Source organism: Pseudorca crassidens, chromosome 5 (genome assembly GCF_039906515.1).
Source record: "Pseudorca crassidens isolate mPseCra1 chromosome 5, mPseCra1.hap1, whole genome shotgun sequence".
Taxonomy (NCBI): domain Eukaryota; kingdom Metazoa; phylum Chordata; class Mammalia; order Artiodactyla; family Delphinidae; genus Pseudorca; species Pseudorca crassidens.
In genome coordinates this window covers 109001509-109021157 of record NC_090300.1, presented here as the reverse complement: position 1 = coordinate 109021157, position 19649 = coordinate 109001509, and the positions used below count along the sequence as shown (strand labels likewise).

Below are 19649 nucleotides of genomic sequence, written 5' to 3'. Positions count from 1 at the left end.
TTTCCTAATGTTCGCTGAGGGTAACTTGCCTTCATTAGTAAATGACTTAATTGTGAGTAATCCATAAAATGGATAATATGCACTTGGGTTGGTGACAGTTAACTAAATATATGAATTATACACAGAGCCTTGTGAAGTTGAGAAGAAAGGCTCCAATTTATCTTCCTCCTTTTAGAGAGAAATATGAATCAAAATTTCTTGGCAGTTAGTTGTGTGGGTGAAGGGAGAGGAAGGAACACTTCTTTTCAAAAATGGTTCTGTGTCTTTTACCACAGGGAAAAGTAAAAAGGAATTGCATTTTGCTGCTATTTCACTTATAGATAATATAAGTGAAAAATTATGCATGTACTCAGTGTATTTGATGATATACTTTTCTATTTGAGAAACAATACAAGCATAGTAATTAAAAATCTCAAACTAAGGGCTTAGGCTACAGCTTTTTTGAGATGATGGATTTGGGAGATTGAATGTATTCATTTCCAGTTACATTGAATAATGTTAGACTAACTGCCCCATCATATCCTCCCTTTGCTCTTATTAGTGGACTCTCAACAATTGCTTAAATAGAATTGGCACTTAGCTGATATTTAATTTCAGGATGAAAGGAAGAGGAATGTAATTTTTATTGAGGACCTACTAACTCTTAAGGCCTTCAGATAGGTCTTGTTATGCAAGTTACATAGTTGAAATTGAGGCCTGAACAAGTTAATTTGTCAGGTGAAGAAGCTGGGATTTTGGATCCAGCCTTCAATTTCTCCTGAACAACAGATTGAAATTACAGATGAATCCTCAAATAATTATAAAGTGATTTTTTTTTTCTTTGTCAAGTTGTACAAAGGAGAAAAAAAAAGGTTACTGAAAGAACTCAGGGAATCATGGAAGAAAAATTTAAAAAGTGCTCTTTCATTATGCCACAGTATAAAAAATATTCCAAGAAACAGTTAATTATTATTTCTCTGACTTGTTAGGGGCTGTGAACATTTCCCCAATTCCTGAAGTTTGTGGTAATTCAACTTAATTTTGTTACTAGATATATTGAAATATTTTTTATCATAAATTGTAAATTAAGCAAGTAAAGGTACCTTCTTAGTTCAGTGCCAGAGTGAATATAATGAATGATAAATAATTATTTCTGGAAGCATTTTGATTTGTTGACTAAAATAGATTTTAAAATTATTTTTTATTACAGTGGGGTTAAGTAGCCATCCCACGAGGATGTCAGGAGTATAGAGAGAATGAACATGAAGTGCTCAGTACTATACCTAGCACATAGATAGGCTTAAATAGATAGAAGCTATTAATATTTCTTTCATGTGAAATCCTCTGAAGGTTTAAGAGGGACATTAGAGATAACCTAATCTGTAGGTCACTTTGAGTTTGTATACCACAATCAGCTTTAGAGAGAATTTAGAAATGTTACAATTCTAAAATTCTTTTATTTACTAGAAAAGCCAAATGTTCCTGATGAAGCACTAAATGATTTGCAAAAACAACTACATTTTTTTTTCAGATTTTATTTCCTGTAGGGACATTGGGCAGTGTCGGGAGATATTTTTGATTGCCTTAATTGGGGCGTTGCTGCTGGCATCTAGTACGTAGAGGCCAGAGATGTTGTTGAACACCCTGCAATGCACAGGGCAGCCCTAACAACAAAGAATTGTCTGGTCCAAAATATCAATAGTACCAAAGTTGAGAAACCCTGCTATAATCTTACTTTGGAACCCTTAGTGGATACTTTATGTCTTAAAAAAAGTCTTTAATGATCCTCAGATAATTTTAAGCAGCTACTGGGTACCCGGCACTTTAATAGATAAAGAGATAATCTAACAGAAAAAGGGTTCGCTTCATAGTTTTATAGAATACATGCTAATGCCTCTTACTTTAGAGAAATTAAAATTTAATTGTTTTAGGAAAATACAAGTTTTATCTCTTAGTCTTGGTATAAAATTTACATAATATTTATAGTTTCTTGAGCAGTTTCTTAGGGTATAATAATATGTTTTTACTAGTCTTGGAATTAATTGGAACTATTTTTTGATTTGCTATTACTTTTTATATGTGTTTTACATGTACTTGGTTTAATGAGTCATATAAAACTTAAATATGAGGAATTGAATTTTGCTGCTAGTAGAGACCTGACTTAAACAGCTCAAAACAATAGTACACATTTCTCACATGAAAAGTCTTGAATGGATAGTTTAGGGATGATATGGTAGCTTTATCATCATTTTACCATCATTCACTCTTTCTTATCAGTCATCCTTATCTTCCTATCTCAAGTTGGCCTCATGACCCAAAATAATTGCTGAAGTTCCAGCCATCACATCTGAGTTCCATGTAGCAGGGACAGGGTGTCTCTGGGGTAAGCCAAAAACATCTTGCCCTAAGTTCTACTCAGTAACTTCCATTTCCATCTTGTTAGCTATTCTCATCTGAAAAGAATGTTAGGATTTGGGGGTTTTTTTGTTTTTGTTTTTTTTTGTATTTTTTTCCCTGATAAGACACATGTCTATGATTCTATTAATAAGGAAGGAAGAAAACAAGATGATATTTTAGAGGCAATTGTTGTTTGTTTGTGTTTTTATTTTGTTTTTGATTTTCTATTTTGCCACTGGTTATAATTTTATTATATAATATAGTATTTTTTAAATAGCAGTCATTCCTTGTCCCTTTTCTTCCCTGCATCTTCCCCAGAGGCAATTACTTGCAGCTCTCTTAGCAAGTATGATATTTATCTCCATGTTATTTATTATAATTATTATATTATATTCCTTATATAATATTCCTTATTATAATTATTATAATAAGGAAAAACAGAACAAAATGAACCCTAGATCTTGTTGGCTGTGTTTGGAGAGCTAATGCTTTGTTGTTATTTATGCTTTTTTTATGTTGACTTTCAGAATTGAATAATGCTAATTGTTCATAATGACATTATTTGTAATACCAAATTATTGAAAACCTTTAGGCCAAAGTTAGGGGAATTGTTACATATAATGGAACCCTATCTTCTCCTAACAGTCGTGTATTTAAAGAATATTTATTCATATGGGAAACTGTTAGTGGTATAATAATGACTGAAAAGACACAGATGACAGGTGATTTCACTTTTGTAAATAAAAAAGACTGAAAACAAATATACCAAATCGTTAACAGTGGATAATTTATTAGTGATATGTTTATAGCTAAATTTTTTTCTTTGCATTTATATTTTCTTGATTAAACCTACTATCTTTATAAACATAGGAAATATAAAAAACACATTTTATTTTTTTCTCTCCCTATTTCACAGATTGCTTATTTTCTGTGAATAAATGCAAGAATATTTTGAGCATGATGAAATTTTAACTCCTTGTTTCTCAAAAATAAGTGAAATGCTTTTTTTTTTTTTTTTTAATGAGTTGGTTAAGTGAACTTATGAAGGTCATTTTAGGTTAACCAATGAGATCCTAAACTTATGTAACTTCTTTATACACAGCCTTGCATTAAAATATATGTTCATTACTGCTTTCTAATAAGCACTCATGACATTGGCTTAAAGAAATTTCTCAATTTTTATAGATAAGATGGTAGAAGAAAATATTTTTAAATGAAGTTCATTGCTTTAAAATTTTTAGTGATACCATTATTTTGCAGTTCTGCCAAAGAGAAGGCACCAATTGTACTGTTATTGTTGGCACAGAATCTTTTTGATTTCCTTGCCAAAATGTGGTAAACTATACCTTAGCATTTACAAACAAAAGCAAAAAAGAAAAGTTTAAATTAAATTTAAGAAAGCTATGGTAAAATGTGTGTCTGGTGAGGTATTTGAAAAAATAAAACATGATCAATAAAATATGGTCAATTAATATGCCATTTAAAATGTATATTAACATATAATGGATGGACTTCCCTCGTGGTGCAGTGGTTAAGAATCCGCCTGCCAATGCAGGGGACATGGGTTCGAGCCCTGGTCTGGGAAGATCCCACATGCTGCGGAGCAACTAAGCCTGTGCGCCACAACTACTGAGCCTGTGCTCTAGAGCCCGTGTGCTACAACTACTGAGCCCGCATGCCACAGCTACTGAGCCTGCGCTCTAGAGCCCGTGCGCTACAACTACTGGGCCCGTGTGCCACAACTACTGAAGGATGCACCCCTATAGCCCATGCTCCACAACAAGAGAAGCCACCACAAGGAGAAGCCCGCGCACCACACGAAGCGTAGCCCCCACTCGCCACAACTAGAGAAAGCCTGCACACAGCAACGAAAACCCAACACAGCCAAAAATAAAAAAATAAATTTATATTAAAAAATGTAATGGAAAGGCTATTAGGCCATTTAAGATCTAATGTAATTTATTTAACTAAATATTAATTCTAGTTATGCTGTAAATACAGCAGTACCTAGTCTGTTTTGGAGAGCATTTTTAAGGTTTGTAATTTCGAATGAATCTAATACAAGGTAATCTTCAGCTTTCATGTAATATATATCACATTTATTTTTTAGCTCCTTATTTCTCTGACAGGTCAGTTCATCATTTCAGCAGTACACTCTATTCAGTTTGGGTCTGCTCTCTAGGATGAGACCCAGTCAGCATCACCTGGTTAGAGCTATGGTGGAACACTTGGTGGCAACTAAACATGAGAGGAGGTCAATCTGTATAAAGTGCTACATAAGATCCTAAAGTTCAGTACATTGACACTCTTGTACCAACCTTTTAATACCCTAAGTTCTCCAAAGCAGCCATGAATGTGAAAATAGCTGAAAGGCTTTCCATTTAAACAGTAGAAAAAAGAGTCCTTGATGTTAGGGTTGACGCTTGTTTATAGTGTTGGCCCTCCATATTTGCAGGTTCTGCAGCCCCGAGTTCAACCAACCGGACATGAAAAAATATTGGGGGAAAAAGTTCCAGAAAGTTCCAAAAAAAAAACACTTGAATTTGCTGCACACCGGCAACTATTTATGTAGCATTTACATAGTATTAGGTATTTAAGTAGTCTAGAGATGATTTAAAGTATACGGGAGGATATGTGTAGATTCAAATACCACATCATTTTATATGAGAGACTTGAGCACCTGTAGATTTTGATATCTGTGGGTGGGGGTAGGGGTTGGGGGGTGGTTCTGGAGCCAGTCTCCCAGATCCTGACGAATGACTGTATAAGGCACTGGGCATATAGTGATAAAGAGGCATTGTCTCTGTTTTTGTATGTAGGTATAACTTTGATAAGTTCTATGAAGAAAAGGTATAATACTATAAAATGCAGGCTAATAAAAGGCATTCTTGGGCAAGTTGAACTTGGCTGAGATTCTTTGGTTTAGTTTGAACTTGTTGAATTTAAGGTGCGTATCCTCACTGAAGAAGAGATCTTAAAGATGGCTAGATTTACATAATCCAGAGCTCAGAAGTGAGATCTGGTCAATCGTAGTTGTGTGGATGGTATTTGAAGCCGTGTGTGTGAATGAGCTCACATAAGGAGATAATATAGAGTGAGTAAAGAAGAGGACTTAGAAGTGAAGCTTCAGAAACTCCATAGTTAAATGGCCTGGTAGAAGAGGTTGAGTCTTCAAATGAAGTCTGAGAAGGATTAAAGAGCTTGGAGAAAACCAGGGAACTATGGTGTCACAGAAGACAAGAAAAGAGAATATTTCAGGATGGAGTGAATAGTAACTGGCATCAAAAGCTAATGAGATCCAACCATTGAATTAACGTGCAGGTCTTTGGTGACTTTAAGCAGAGCTGTTTTGATGTAACGATGGGAGCAGGAGTCAGACTGGAGTAGTTATTCAGAGTTGAGTGATATACTGTAATTTATCAGTTAATTAACTTTGAGAAAGAAGGGGATATCCTCATTTTCTGGCTACATTTGTGGTAAAAGAGAGAAGTGAAAGGAGAAGGAGAAATTAGAAAAGTAGTTGTATCAGTAGATATTAATAGATAAGTGTACAACATTGTTCTGTGTACCTTGAAAATATGTATACACATATGATACCCCAATAAAACATGTACACAATTTATTAATATATAGTTCTATAACTAGAGTTTACTAAAATTAACCCATATCTGTTTTGGTTACCCTAAAGTTGAAATGTTCTAAATATTCGCTGATCACTGTTGCCAATGATTTTATATGTGTGTGTTATATTTTTAGTATCTGGAAGATTTATTTATTTTATTGGAGTGCTATGTATATAACTTATAATATTTTGAGTGTTTTCCATGTGTCAGGTACTGTGATAAGTCTTTTACCTATTCTGTCTCATTTAATCCACTATCCCACAGGGTATGTGCCATTATTCTCATTTTACAGATCAGGAAACTTAAGGCCAAGAGAGGTTAAATGGTTTGATTAAGTCAGGTTGGAATCCTGGCCCATCTGTCAAGAGCCCGTGTACTTAACCATTCCAACATACACATATATTGTATCTAGGAATATGCATTTGGTATCTGTTATAGCATCTGCATATGTATTGATATGTACTACAGCATACTTAAGCAATTATTGACTGAGTAAAAGTAGTGATTTAAAAAGACTCAAGGCAGCAGAAACTAAAGATGTTCATGAATGTAAAAGAGAGAAAAAAAATCGAACTTAAGCTATCAGAGGTTCCCTGTAAGAAGTGATTCTCAACCTTTTTTATTTTTTCCCCCAACTTACCTGAGTGGGATATGCTTTGCTCTGAAGCAGTGGTTCACTATAATGGTTATTTTTTAAATGCAAGAGTTATGATGATTACAGACCTGCTACTTTATGTTATTACCTTGTGTTTTGAAGGCTGGAGGGTATGGAATATATTTTAGATGTTTTTCTTAATGATTAAAATTTTAAAGTTTGTTTCTCCATATTATTTAAGATTCAACCTTGAATATCTTGAAATCTTACTAACCCAGAGCACAGTGGATGTACATTTTTAGACTTTATTATCTATCCTTTACTATGTTTTGAAAGCTTTTGCCAAAGATCTTTCAGATTATAGAACTTGTTAGTAAAGTTTAAGATTTATATTCCATGCTCATGAGGGTATGATGAAATGGATATCTCATTTTCAAATGGTGGGAGCAGAAATCACCACAACCTTTCTGAACCATAATTCATCAAAGTATATTAGAAACTTTAAAAATAATTTGTACTTTTTGACTTATAGCATTAATTTCTGAGGAAATGTAAATTTGGATTAAAGTGCTTCATCATAGCATTAATTGTAATTAATGAAAGGAATGAGTTGAAAATGGAAAAGCAACCAGAACATCTAAAACAGTTGAACATTTTTCAACCCTCATAAACTAAAATATTATTCAACCTTAAAAAATTATGTCCTCAATGATTATAAATGATCTAGGAAAATAAAGTACAATGACAAAAATATTAGGTGGAAAAATTTGTTTGTAGCAGGATTATACAGTTCGAATATAGGCTGGTCCATTCTCACCGTATTTTAGAGGGGGAAAGTGCTGTAAAGAAAAATCAAATGAGCTATTTCACTAGAAACAGGATTTCTTGATGATAATCCGTAGGGGCCATTCGTGTACTTCAGGAAGTCTGTGAACGCTGAAATTATTTGCAAAAAAAAAGTTGTATTTACATTTCCTTGGTGAGCCAGTCTAAGGTTTTTTGTTTGTTTTTATCACATTCTCTTAAGAATTTCAAAACTTGCTAAACAAACACAGACCACAATCATCCAAACACACCAACAGGTTATGAACCTTTGCTGTAAGCCATTGTGATACAAGCAGCACTGCCTACTTTTGCAAATAAAACTTTATTGGGGTTTGCCCTTTCACTTCTGTATTTTCTATGGCTGCTTTCATGATATAGCAGGGTTAAGTAGTTGAGATGGAGAATGTATGGCCCATAAGCTGCTTTCTGGCCCTTTCAAAATAAAGTGTGTCAGCTCATGTCCTACTTTCTTATTTATTCTTTTCAACAACCCTGTGAGATAGATACTATTTTTATCTTCATTTTAGATGAGATGCAGAGAGGTTAAACAGCTAACCCCAAGTCACACAGCTAGAAAAGAGAAATTACCAAGATGTTAATAGTGGTGATATATGGGCAGAAAATGATGGATGATTTTTTTAAGTATCCAGATTCACTATAGTGAGTGTACATAACATAATCAAGAGGGGAGAAAGTTGTGAAAATAAATTAGATAGAACTGAGTTATGAGAATCTTAAAAGTCATTCATCCTTTTTTATTATTTTGATTTGCTACATTTCATCCTGTGTTTGTAAAGAGCAGATATGCTATTTCTGCTTCTCTTTATGGGACTTAACTCTTATGCAGTCCTTTCTTGATGTTTTTGAAAAAAATAAATTCTTCTGTTATTCTGTTGATAGTTTCTTAAAAATTCTTTATTAACTGAAGCCATTTTGTCCTTTAACTTTTTTTTATTATTGTTGTTCAAATTTTATTATTTTGAATTACTAGTTAGCCTTTTTTAGTTGAAGTATAGTTGGTTTACAGTGTTGTGCCAATCTCTGCTTACAGCAAAGTGACTTAGTTTTACCATATACACATTTTTTTTAATATTCTTTTTAAAATATTGCTTTGCATTATGGTTTATCCCAGGAGATTGGATATGGTTCTCTGTGCTATACAGTAGGACCTTGTTGTTTGTCCATTCTAAATGTAATAGTTGGCATCTACCAACCCCAAATTCCCAGTCCATCCCTCTCCCTTCCCCCTTCCCCTTGGCAGCTACAAGTCTGGTCTCTATGTCTGTGAGTCTGTTTTTGTTTTGTAAATAGTTTCATTTGTGCCATATTTTAGATTCCACATGTATTGCCCTTTAACTCTTTTTTTAAATTAATTAATTTTTAAATTTTTGGCTGCATTGGGTCTTCGTTGCTGTGCGTGGGCTTTCTCTAGTTGCGGCGAGTGGGGGCTACTCTTCGTTGTGGTACACGGGCTTCTCATTGCGGTGGCTTCTCTTGTAGCGGAACACGGGCTCTAGGCATGGGAGCTTCAGTAGCTGTGGCACGTGGGCTCAGTAGTTGTGGCTCGCGGGCTCTAGAGAGCGGGCTCAGTAGTTGTGGTGCACTGGCTTAGTTGCTCCGCGGCATGTGGGATCTTCCCGGACCAGGGCTTGAACCCGTGTGCCTGACATTGGCCGGCGGATTCTTAACCACTGCATCGCCAGGGAAGTCGCCCTTTAACTCTTGAGATTCTTTATCCTCTCTTTTATATTTTGAATTTAACTTCAACAACTATTAATTGCTCATAACTTAATAGGTGGTCATAAAATGCTGCATATGTGCCTATCTGACAATGTATACGTAACTTACTTTTTCTTAATGTCAGTCAATTGAATTATCCTTAATTATCTTAGGCATAGATCTAGATACATAAAAGTGTTGTAGAAGATACTCCTGAAAGAAAACATTGGCTGTGTACTATGTGGAAAGCTTCATCCTAATGATTACAGGGGATTTAGGGAGGAAAAGGTCACAACCCCTTCCCTCAAGGAACTGAATCATCTAATAAGGGAGAAAAAGCATATCTGACTACTGTAACTGCTGTTACAACCTTGGTCCAAGCTACAGTTGTCTTTCTCCTGGACAATTTTGTCTCCCAGCTTTTAGTTTTTCTCAGTTTTTTCTCCACGCAGCCAAAGTGATCCTTTTAAAGACATGAGTGAGGTCTCTTCTAAACCTTCCATGCTTTTCTATCTCAGGGTCAAAGCCAGAATTCTTACCATGGACTGCAGGGCTTCGTGATCCAGCCCCTGTCTAGCTCTTTGACTTGTCCCCTATTACTCTTGTGTCTACTACTTACCTTCAGCTACCCTAGTGTTTTTGCCCCCTCCTTCGACTTGAATAACTATTCTCCTGCCACTTGGCCTTTGCTTTGTCTGTCAGAAACACTTCATTTGGGTCAAATGAATTGTTTCCCATTATCAAGTTCACAAAGAGAAATTAAAAACTAGAGTCCCATAGAGGTTAGGATATGAAATTCTTGCCTTCCTGGAATATTGCGTAATCAAAGACAGAGTGTGCCTGTCTGGTTAGGGTTGGGGGGTTTTCAGGAGCTATAGCTTGGTCGTGCTCCTCTGACTGGGAGTGGCTTCTTTCACACCTCAAAAGGAAAATTATTTAGCCTCCAATCTTACTTTTTAAAGAATCCGGAAGGTCAGTGGGCAAACACTTAATATTTTAACCAGCCAACACCCATTAAATTTAGAAACACTAGTAATTCCTTGAATTTAGTACATAATACAGTTGACTCACATCACTTTCGCCAGTAGGATTTAGTGATATCACTAAAGATGGATATTAGAGGAAAGATGGGTGCACAAAAAACAGGGTAACAAGTCAGTTTTGGTTTCAACTTTACCAGGGTGCCAGTCAGTTATGGCAACTGCCAGTGTCTATAACTTGTAAAGTTGTACTGGGAAAATTCATCAAGTGGTTGTGCCACTGTGTGCTTATGATATTTTTCTGAGGGGTGGAAGCACTTTACCTGAACGTTTCTACTTCCTTGAAAGCTGTGTCTGAATTTCTGTCTTGCAGAGTTTATAAATTTCCATGGATTATAGCCACAGGCACCAAGGTCATACTTGATGTCTCTTCCTTTAGATTTCCTTTATATTAAAAGCTTTTACGGGCTTCCCTGGTGGCGCAGTGGTTGAGAGTCCGCCTGCCGATGCAGGGGACACAGGTTCGTGCCCCGGTCTGGGAGGATCCCACATGCTGTGGAGCGGCTGGGCCCGTGAGCCATGTCCGCTGAGCCTGCGCGTCTGGAGCCTGTGCTCTGCAACGGGAGAGGCCGCAGCGGTGAGAGGCCTGCGTACCGCAAAAAAAAAAAAAAAAAAAAAGCTTTTACTTTCCATTTTTTCTGTGTTGTCCTGGTACTCCTTTGCTACAGTGAGTATAGATTCTGTTTAGTGGCACCAATTTCTGTACTGCCTCTTGTAAAGAGTGTATCACTTACTTGCAGTGTGTAAAGCTCAAAGTATAATCTCTACAAGGCCCCACAAGGCTCCAGCCTTGCAGTTTCCATAGCTCTAGTGTCCTGCTCTTGTCTCTGGACTCCTCCGTCCCCAACCTGTGCCAAGACATTTTTAGCCCTGTGCTACCTTGGCTTTTGCCACTTCCCCTGAAATTCTTAGGCCTATTGAGCTAAAATCATAAAAGCACTCCTCTTGTGCCCCATATTTGTATTATTTGGATAATAACCATAAATGGGTACCTGAAAGGAAGCTACTTTTAATGTTTCTGATGTCTGCACTCATAGGAGCCCAGTAAAGACAGTACCTCTTCAGCTACTTGCTTCTCTAGACCTTTTCTTTATTCTGCTTTTAACTGTTATAGGCCTTGCATAATTTGTTCTACCTCATTGGCAGTGTAAACATTCCTTTTTGTCACGTTCCTTTCAGCAATAATAGGATATGCCATTTCAGATAAACATAGTTGGTTTCTGTTTTTGTTTATATTTTAGCCTATTCTTAAGTTGGCCCCTCTTGTCTTCCTTTCCCTTTCTCTTTGCTTTTGGGCTTAGGTTTTATTATTCTTCAATTATGTCTTCTAAGATCTGCCATAATGTCAGAGATGAAAGTCAAGGAATTCTGAGTTTATCAAAAAGCATTTATTATCAAACAGATTTTTCCCACTCTCTTCTCCCAGGTTTAAGGAAGTCTTACCAGCTCAACATAAAACCTAGGTCTGACCTGTTATTTTGTTTTTCTTCAGTTTTGCTTTTCCTTGTCCACTCCCTGAGGCCTAACTTTGAGTTCCTGGGGCACTTTTCTTTGTGACACCATGCTGTACCATACATTGCCCTCTGTAATAACTAGTAATTTGAAATGCACCTGAAATTCTTCAGGTATTTAAAGGCAATCTCTTAGCTTTTTTTAACCTTTCAAATCTGTACGCAGTCTTCATGGTGTGTTTTTTTTCACTTTTATTATGTACTTTCTATCTGTTTCTTTAAAATACCATCTTACCATACTTGAATTTCCAGTTCAGTTCACCGAGATTTCCATCCTACAGTTACCTGCTATCCCTCTGTTAGATACCTTTGGAGTCAGTCACCCTTCCTTTCTGATGAGTAGCAACTAAAATACTTTCTGCCCCCATTCCATCTTTAGGAACACATAGTTCTGGTATATATAATTCCTTTGTCTTTTTTCATATCTGACTAGTCTAGCTTCTGAGATTGAACTTACTTTTAAGGAAGTCCCTCTCTTCTTCCATCTTAACATGACCTCCTTTTTTTTATTTACTTTAACTCTTCCACTGTTACTTTAATTGAAAGTTTATCATCTTTTTAAAACAAATTTAACTCTTCTTGAGACTAAGCAAACCTGGTACCTAAAGTTAGTTTTTGAGGCATAGGCCTTTTAAAAGTTTCCCTTTTGGCTTTGACTTTGTAATAATTCCATTGAGCTTTTCTTCTTCCTCATCCTAGGAAAGTGATTTATGCCCTAAACAATAAAGAACCTTGACCCTTCTTTATCTCTGCACTTAATAAAATCCACTGGACATCTTCACTGAACTCAGATAAAATCTTGACATCTATAGCTTTGATTATTTGTGTACATATCAATCTCAGAAGTTACTAGAGATTATATTATGACAGTGACTCTAGAAGCCTTTGGACAAGTCACATGAATATAAGAGCTGTTCTCTGAGAACAAAATTAAGAGGAACAGAATTAAGTCAGCTGATCTAAGACTAATATTAACAATTTAAAGTCTAGACATTAACACACTAGTGTGCTAAGACCCATATGGAACTTAACCAGCTTTTCAGTTTAATCCTCTGGCTTGTAGTCTTTGTTGAGAAACCAGACAGAAGGAACAAAAAGGATTTCCACCTACTAATATCTAAAAAACCTATATGGCTAATGGACATTTAAAAAATTCAATAATATAATTATTGCCTCAGCCACACCTGTAATACCATCTGTGGCCAGGCTATGCTAATTTTTTTTTTTTAATTGAAGTATAGTTGATTTACAATATTGTGTTAATTTCAGATGTGCAGCATAATGATTCATTATTTTTGCAGATTATATTCCATTATAGGTCATTACAAGATAATGGGTATAATTCCTTGTGCTTTATGGTATATTCTGTTGCTTATCTCTTATATATAGCAGCTTGTATCTGTTAATCACACACCCCTAATTTGTCCCTCCCCCCTTCCCATTCCCCTTTGGTAACTACGAGTTTGTTTTCTATATTTGTGAGTCTGTTTCTGTTTTGCATATACATTCATTTGTATTATTTTTTAGATTCCACATATTTCATATAGTATTTGTCTTTCACATATTTCACCAAGCATAATATTCTCTAGGTCCATCCATGTTGCTGCAAATGGCAGTATTTTTTAATTTTTTTGTGGCTGATATTGCATTGTATATATATGCCACATCTTAATTCAGTTATCTCTTGATGGGCACTTGGGTTGCTTCCATGTCTTGGCTATTGTAAATAGTGCTGCTGTGAACATCAGGGCACATGGATCTTCGAATTAATGTTTTTGTGGGCTTTTTTCCATATATATACCCAAAAGTGGAATTGCTAGATCATATGGTATTTCTATTTTTAGTTTTTTAAGGAACCTCCATACTGTTTTCCATAGTGGCTACACCGATTTACATTCCCACCAATAGTGTAGAAGGGTTCCCCTTTCTCCATATCCTCTCCAACATTTGTTATCTGTACACTCTTTGATGATAGCCATTCTGACAGGTGTGAGGTGATACCTAATTGTGGTTTTGATTTGCATTTCTCTTATAATTAGCGATATTGAGCATCTTTTCATGTGCCTGTTAGCCATCTGTATGTCTTCTTTGGGAAAATGTCTTTTCAGGTCTTCTGCTCATTTTTTGATTGGATTTTTTTTTCTAATTGAGTTGTATGAGCTGTTTGTATATTTTGGATATTAACCCCTTGGTCGCATCATTTGCATATATTTTCTCCCATTCCGTAGGTTTTTTTCCTTTTGTCGATGGTTTCCTTTGCTGTGCAAAAGCTTTTAAGTTTAGGTCCCATTTGTTTATTTTTGCTTTTATTTCTTTTGCCTTAGTGGCCATGCTAAATTGAAGTCAGATTTAGAATTTTGCTTAGCCCATGCTAGTTAAGACATTATCATGTGCACACACATCTGTGGATATCACCAGCTGCAGGCAAAAGAAGATATTTGTTCACCCAACATGTTCATTTGATATTCATATACATTTCCTTATATTTGGGGTTCCCTTGTCTGTGTGCCAATTTTAATGTTTATACAGGGAGCATTTAGTATATTATTCTCTCTAGTGAGTTTGAAATCAAAGAAAAAATTGATGGGTACCAAAACTGATCTAAAGCCTTTAAAATGAGCCTACTACTTACCTTTGGACCTACTTAAGAGAAAAGTTGGGTCTTTAAGTTGATACTCAGGCAGCCACAGGGAGAACTCTGGCCAGCCTCATACCATATGGATGCAACATACTCAAGAAGGGAGATGAGAGTCTTCTGGGAGTGATACTTTTCACTGGTTTTCCACCAATGCTCTTTTTCTGTTCCAGGGTGTTATTTCTGATCTCACATTGTATTTAGTTGTTATTTCTCCTTAGTCTGTTCTATTCTGTAACAGTTCTTCTGTTTTTCCTTTCATGACCTTAACATGTTTGAAGAGTACTGATCAATTTTTTTGGTAGAATATCCTACAGTTTGGGTTTGTTTGATGATTTCTCATGATTGGAATGAGTTTATGAATTTTTGGCAAAAGTACCACAAAAATGCTTTTGTATTTCTTGGGGCTTCATATCAAGAGATTTATGATAATAATATGCTTTATTACTTATTAGTGATATTACCTTGATGGCTTTGTTAAGTTTGTGTCCGTGGGGTTTCTCCACTCTAAAGTTGCTATCTGTTTGTAGTTGATAACCGTCTTGTGGGAGATGCTTTGAAACTGCAAATCCTGCATCCTCAAACTTTTCACCCACTAATATTAGCATTGTTCCATGGATTTTGTCTGCAACATTCATTGCTGTGTACGGTATTTGCCTAATGGTGATTCTCTATTTCTCTCTTTTGTTCTATGTTTATTAATTAGTCTTCTTCTGTGAGGAAGAGCTGTCTCTTACACTTACTGATTAATTTGATTATTTGTAGGGACTCATGGATATTTATCTGGTTTTATGGATTAAAGTCCAATACTACCATCATTTATTTTGTTGCTCAAATTGTTCTAGCTTTAACTGCTCGGAGCACCTTCAGGTTGGCTCCCATGTTCTTATATTCTATCACTGTTTCAGCATTTCATTACTTAGTCCTATCTAGTTATTTTCCCTGTTCCATCCCTGCTGGAGGAGGGCTTGAGCAGCCCAAGTTCCTTGTGCCTGAGGAGCCCCAAGTTCCTCATATTGGAGAATAGTGTTTAGAAACCAAGATTTGGGCCCTAAGTGTGTATGTTGCTACTGAGGTGTCATTGCTCTGTGGCCCTCTCAATGGACAGAGCTAGGAAATTATATATATATATATGTGTATATATATATATAGATATATATATAGATATATAGTAGGTATATTACAAATGAATAACCTAATCATACTGAAAGGGGGTGGGGAAAAGGCTAACTTAATGTTTCTTACAATGTTTATTTTAGGTATTTAGAAGATTAACAAATTTATTCAGTGCATAGATTGGCATGTATTATAGGCATTTTTTGAAGCTCTTAGAATGGAAGGTAGTTGTGATGTGGCTAATCACATACGATAATGGCCATGGTTTGTAAATCAGATTTTAAAAGTGGGTGGATTCACTGTAAACAGGTAATGAAATTAACATTAGTGAACAGCTCCACTGACACCTGTGAAGTGTTTGATATAAATAATGAAAGTTGATGCCAGTGGGAGGTTTCAGGTAGGAAAATGACAGGGATGTGAATGGCCAGCTAATGGAAGTAAAGTCATGTGTGATAACTATGTTAATGATCTAGTCTATTGTTACCTGGATTTAGAAATCAAGAGGATTGTTTGCTCAGTGACAAACTAGTGTTTGGTAGTCTTCATTGTTACATTAGAAAAAAGGAGAATTCAGTTAAGAAACAGATAATCATATTTTAGTCAATCACTTTATATGACATTTTAGGGGTTCCAAGACTGCTACGTTTGTATTATTTTTATACATTTGTGTATTAGGCAGCTCTGGCTGCCATAACAAATATCACAGACTTGGCAGCTTAAACAATAGAAATTTATTTTCTCAGTTCTTGAGGCTAGAAGTCTGAGATCAGGGTGCCAGCATGGTTGAGTTCTGGCAAAGATGCTCTTCCTGGCTTGCAGGCTGCTGCCTTCTCTCTGTGGCCTCACCATCGCCTTCCCTCAGTGCATGCATGTAGAGGGACAGAAAGATCTCTCCTCTCTTCCTCTTGTTATAAGGCCACCAATACTATCTGATTAGGACCCCTTCCTTATCACATCATTTAACCTAAATTACTTCCTAAGAGTCCTATTTCCAGATACTGTCACACTGGGGTTAAGACTTCAATACATGAACTTTAGGGGGACACATTTTAGTCTGTAGTAAGTTGGATGATGTTCGTAAGTAAAGAATGTAATTATACAGCAGTTCTTTACATAGTAACAGTAAAAACTGTTGCTTATTAGAATACCAAAGAAAATGACAAATGTAGGATGTGTTGCTCACCGCACAGTGACCTGGTAGAGCACATTCAGATTATGATGTCATGGTTATCAGCTCTCATTACCTGAGTGCTTATGATAACAGTTATAATGCAGGAGAAAACTTTCAAAGTAAAAAGATAGTGTAATGTATAGTTTTACATATTTTAAGGAAAATATTTAAAAAGTGGTGTTATAGTGAATGTTATAGTGAATTATTAGTGTCTGGCATGACATTAAACAGGATAAGAAGATACAGTCAGCCCTCTGTATCTGTAGGTTCCACATCTGTGGATTCAACCAACTGTGGATTAAAAATATTTGGAAAAAAAATTCCAGAAAGTTCCAAAACACAAAACTTGAATTTGCTATGCGCTAGCAACTATTTACATAGTATTTACATTGTATTAGGTATTATAAGTAATCTAGAGATGATTTAAAGTATACGAGAGGACGTGTGTAGGTTATATGCAAATACATTATTTATATAAAGGACTTGAACATCTGCAGATTTTGGTATGGGGTGGGGGATCCTGGAACCAATCCTCCACAGATACTGAGGGCCAACTGTATGTAAATTTCAGCCAGTTTTGTTTATGTCCCTTAAAGGGTATTGTGGGAAACCTACTGGAGGTGTCGTGCACAAGTACTTTTATTGTGTTAGGTTTGGGCTCAGCTGGATCAGGCAGGGTATTAATAGCCGAATCTTGGTGAATGAGGGAAGCTACAATGAGAACAGAACCTGAGAAAGTAGAAAGCTTCTCTTCTAAGGAGATAAACCCAGCCCATAAATAGGAAGTGCATAAGGTTGTAAGTAGAAATGTATTAGGGCAAACTATTTCGGATTAAAGGTAGAAAAAATGTGAGTCTGTTAGTACCTGTTTTTTATGTGGCACCAGAATCGTGGTGTGGGGGCCAAAAAGAGGCAATAAAGGTGGTCAAACACTTTAGTGAAGAGAAAATTTAAAGCCAGGAAACCACCATTTATCTAACCTTCTTCTCCTTCTTCTTCTTCTTTTTTTTTTTTTTTTTTTTTTTTTGCCTGTGGTGGTTTGGATGACTACTTGGAGTCATCATAGTTACTAGTAGTTTTTACTTCCCAGCTAGTAAGGACTACTAGATATAGAAGGGGGATACAAGTTCACAGAGCTAATACTCTCTAGCTTTCTTCTTTATCCATACATGTTCCTAGAAACATTGGAGACATGCTAGACACCTGGTAATGCAATTTAGAATTGTCAAACAAGTGTGAAGTGTCTGGGATTTTATCTAAGGTAGATTGCCACAGTTTCACAAATGCTGGCCCAAGACATGAAACTCCTGGATCAGAGATAGCAGACTCTGTTACTCATGGCACAGCAAGCAGCATGTGCTTCAAGTTCATGATGGTTCCCTTTGCCCCTCAAGTGTCACAAAGGTGATGTGAATGGCCCAGGTGGATCCTGAACTCATAGTAAGTTTATATCACAGCTTACGAACCCCAAGCTTAGGGAGTCCTAATCTTTTATAATGGTCTGCAAGCATATCTGCCTGACCTTTGCTCCAGAGAGACACATTGCTTTGGGCAGGGGCATCATGGATATCATCTCTATTTTTCAAGGCTGTTCCCTGTAAACATCTTTGAAAGGATGAAGGCAGTCAGGGCCTCTTTTAAAAAACTGTGGAAATACAAGAGACTCATGGAAAATTATCTCCAACAGGAAGTGATTAGTATGAAAAGTCCTTGAGCTCTGAATGTTCTTGGCTTTTCTACTCTGCTCTAGTTTTACCAGCTTTTAAATCAGGAGTTGGCAGACTTTTTCTGTAAAGGGTCAGATATTAAATATTCTAGACTTTGTGAGCCATATGATTTCTGTCACAACTACTCAACCTGTTGTAGCAGGAAAGCAGCCATAGATAATATGTAAATGGATGAACCTGGTTATGTTCCAATAAGACTTTATGGACATTGAAATTTGAATTTCATGTGATTTTCATACATCACAAAATGTTTTTTTCAACCATTTGAAAATGTAACATCCATTTCTTAGCTTGTAGGTCATGCAAAAATGTGTAGCAGGCTGAATTTGGCCTATATGCCATAGTTTGCCAACCTGTTTTATAAGGTGAATTTCTAGAATATAATAGTTTTAATACAGCAGTCTTGCATATGAGATATCATAATTAACATTTTATAGCAATTGATGGTTCTAAAATGTTTTCTCATAAATTATTCCCAGTTTAGCTTCAGAGTAAATCTGCAAGATAAGCATTATTATCTCCATTTTATGGTGAGGCAACTACTGCATAGAGAAGGAAGATGACATACCCAATTCATAAAACTAGTTAAGTGACAGAGCCAAGACTGATTATATTCTGTATTCTTTTCTCCTCAGTATGGTACAGTTTAAACTTTCCTAATCAGAGTATCACACCACTATAATACTCATTTGTTGCCAGAATGTTTACAGTTCAGTCTTGTAAATATTAATGGTAATAATAATGCATGCTCATTTCTAATTTTCTTTATTACTATAGTCTACTGTCTAGCTATTTTAATATTTGATAATTGGCATTTTGACAAAAACTAGATATGGGATGTAAAGGCATTTGTTACAACATTTGGCAGCGGAACTGTGTGGCCATTTATATACTATATTTCTTTTCCACATTTTCAAATAATAGTTCATTTTGTTTTCAGATGTATACCATGAAACTAAACAATAAAGAACTTTTTCCCCTTCCTAAATCATGTGTTCATGCTGAACTAATATTTTAATTTATCTGGTATAATTTAATTTATCCAAATTTAACATTTTCTCTAATAATGTACTTTTTGGATTGCTTCCCTATCAGGTGGTTGAAGATTATGCTGGAAGATGGCAGGTCCCTTTGCCACAGCTTCAGGTTCTTCAGACTGCACTTTGCTGTTTTACATCAGCCAGTGCATCATTCCCAGATGAATGTGAGCACGTACAATATGTTTTGAGTAGCCTTGCTTTGTAAGTACTCTTTACTTCTTACGAAAGTATTTTCTTGATATATTTGAGAACTGGTTTTTGATTATTT

General features: G+C 35.8%; 1 protein-coding gene across 3 annotated transcripts in view; it reads left to right on the top strand.

The window, feature by feature from the left end:
• Positions 1 to 19649, top strand: part of ZNF654 (zinc finger protein 654) — a 94064-nt gene that overhangs the window by 2628 nt on the left and 71787 nt on the right. For all 3 annotated transcript variants that reach the window (XM_067739183.1, XM_067739181.1, XM_067739180.1), the window contains exon 2: positions 19437 to 19582. In XM_067739183.1, coding sequence (XP_067595284.1) covers positions 19437 to 19582 — 146 coding nt within the window. The remainder of the gene's footprint in view (positions 1 to 19436; positions 19583 to 19649) is intronic.